This window comes from Etheostoma spectabile, chromosome 14 (assembly GCF_008692095.1).
Source record: "Etheostoma spectabile isolate EspeVRDwgs_2016 chromosome 14, UIUC_Espe_1.0, whole genome shotgun sequence".
Classification (NCBI taxonomy): domain Eukaryota; kingdom Metazoa; phylum Chordata; class Actinopteri; order Perciformes; family Percidae; genus Etheostoma; species Etheostoma spectabile.
In genome coordinates, this window is record NC_045746.1 from 13,964,657 (window position 1) to 13,966,647 (window position 1,991).

The following is a 1,991-nucleotide window of genomic DNA, read 5'->3' on the forward strand; positions in this document are numbered from 1 at the left end:
TCTCTCTCTCAGAACTCCCTCTCACTGAAGGCGAGCCGGGCAGCCAGTTCAACGTCGCAGGCTGGGTGAAGGAAAGGGATGCTTTACTGGCAACCGTGGAGTCTCTCAAAGGCCTCATCACCCAGATACAGACACACAGAGAAACACAGGTAGAACCCTCCCCCCCCCATGAGTCTTTACAAAACACTGCTTACTCTTTTTCAGAGCCCAACCTGTCAGAAACATCACAATTCAAAGCAGCAGGATTTAAATGTCAAATTGTCATGTTTCGTCTCGCACAGTATGTGTGCTTGTGTCTTTATCTGTGTCTCTGACTTGCTCCAGACGTCAGGTGGAGTAGACTGGCGCAGTGAGCTGCTGGATGCAGTGCGGCAGGTGTTTATGAGGGAGCGCAGCGTGCTGAAGAGTGCCCTCTACAGCCAATTGGACCTGCTGGACACCAGCGATGCCATCATCCACCTCAATCAGCTCGAGCACAGACTGGCTGAACAGGTCAGAAGTAACAATTGAGTCTGTAGTCTGGCACTGAATTCACTTCATAGTAAAATTACTCCATGGTGTTCACTGTTGTACACTTAAATTAAGGGAAAAGACAATTAAATGCAAAGTAGCTGACGGAAAAAGACATTTGACTGCAGTAATTTTATAAAATGTCTAAAAATATATTGCTCAAACCAGTCAAACACAAGCACAACAAAATAGAATTTACAAAAATGCTGTTGAATTGGATAATCAAATGGTAATTAAACTATTTTGAAGTTAAAGGAAAAGGCACCAAATGCTCGGTCTGCCTTTGATTTAAGTCAAGCTCTGACTTGAAGACTATATATATGTGTATGTATATATATGGCAGTTAATTTTCACTGAACACCACTCATCAAGTAGTTGAAATGAATGTGAACTATATTATTTGATGTTTTTCAGTGCTGTCATTGATTTTTAACACTACTTAATGATTAATTCAACATTATTTAATGTCGGGTTTTGCCGAACAGAAGGCAAAAAACTATCTTCACATTCTCTTGTCTTTATTTGTGCTCGTCAGTAAACAAATGTTGTATTTGTGATCCTGATCCAGGACGCCCAGCACAGAGAGGCAATGGGTTTGCTCCACACTGCGGACAGGACCAGTCTCATCTCTGAGATTCGTCAGCTCCGTGGTCAACTAGAACAACTTCATCAAGGTAAACCACTATAAAAATGTATTGTCTATTAAAACTTACTCTGCTTGCGATGCTTTTTTTTGCCTACTGTAATGTGTCCATTATTTTGCCTGCTTTGAGTGGGAAAACATCCTGATATCGATGTTTTCTGATTGTTGTCCTTCAGGTGCCCAGACTGCTGTGTCAGTAGGTGGAGAACATAGCACGAAAGAGCAAAGGGAAGGAGGTGGAGCTTATGGAGCAGCGGAGGCTGACAGGCTTCTGGTGGAGGAGCTGAAGGTTGAACTGTCCCAGACTAAACTGGAGCTGGAGACGACACTCAAGGCTCAGCACAAACACCTCAAAGAGCTGGACACACTCAGGTTAGACACAATGTTTGTTCACAGACGTGCATCCACCATCATTGCCCCCTGCATTGACATCTGTTGGGAAACAGTAGTATATCTTCACCCTTTAATTATCTGGAGACCCTTCAGATATATCTATTTTGGATCCCTTTGAGAACCAATGCTCATTTCGGTCAACAGGGCAGAGGTATCGCAGAAGGCTGTTGAGGTGGACGCACTGAACGATCATCTGACAGAGGAGAGGAAGAGAAGCAGAGATCTTCAGTGGACCATAGAGAAGGAGAGGTGTCGAACTTTGAAAAACGAGGAGAGTAAACGAGAAGAACTGGAGGTAAGAACCTTTAGACAGGTGCCTTTGTCTATATTGGAGTTCTTTAACCAAAATTGAAACGCCTAACCAGGGATGGGTGTTTCTTCCTATGTAAAAATATGTATTACTTTTGCCCTGATTAAATAAACAAATGAATAGGTGAGTCCGTTT

At 43.0% G+C, this 1,991-nt stretch overlaps 1 protein-coding gene across 1 annotated transcript in view; it reads left to right on the plus strand.

Moving 5' to 3' along the window:
• The window catches only part of akap9 (A kinase (PRKA) anchor protein 9), a 67,797-nt gene that overhangs the window by 60,250 nt on the left and 5,556 nt on the right, over positions 1-1,991 (plus strand). The window contains exons 41-45 of the mRNA XM_032536073.1: positions 9-149; positions 325-492; positions 1,079-1,184; positions 1,330-1,525; positions 1,691-1,841. Coding sequence (XP_032391964.1) covers positions 9-149; positions 325-492; positions 1,079-1,184; positions 1,330-1,525; positions 1,691-1,841 — 762 coding nt within the window. The remainder of the gene's footprint in view (positions 1-8; positions 150-324; positions 493-1,078; positions 1,185-1,329; positions 1,526-1,690; positions 1,842-1,991) is intronic.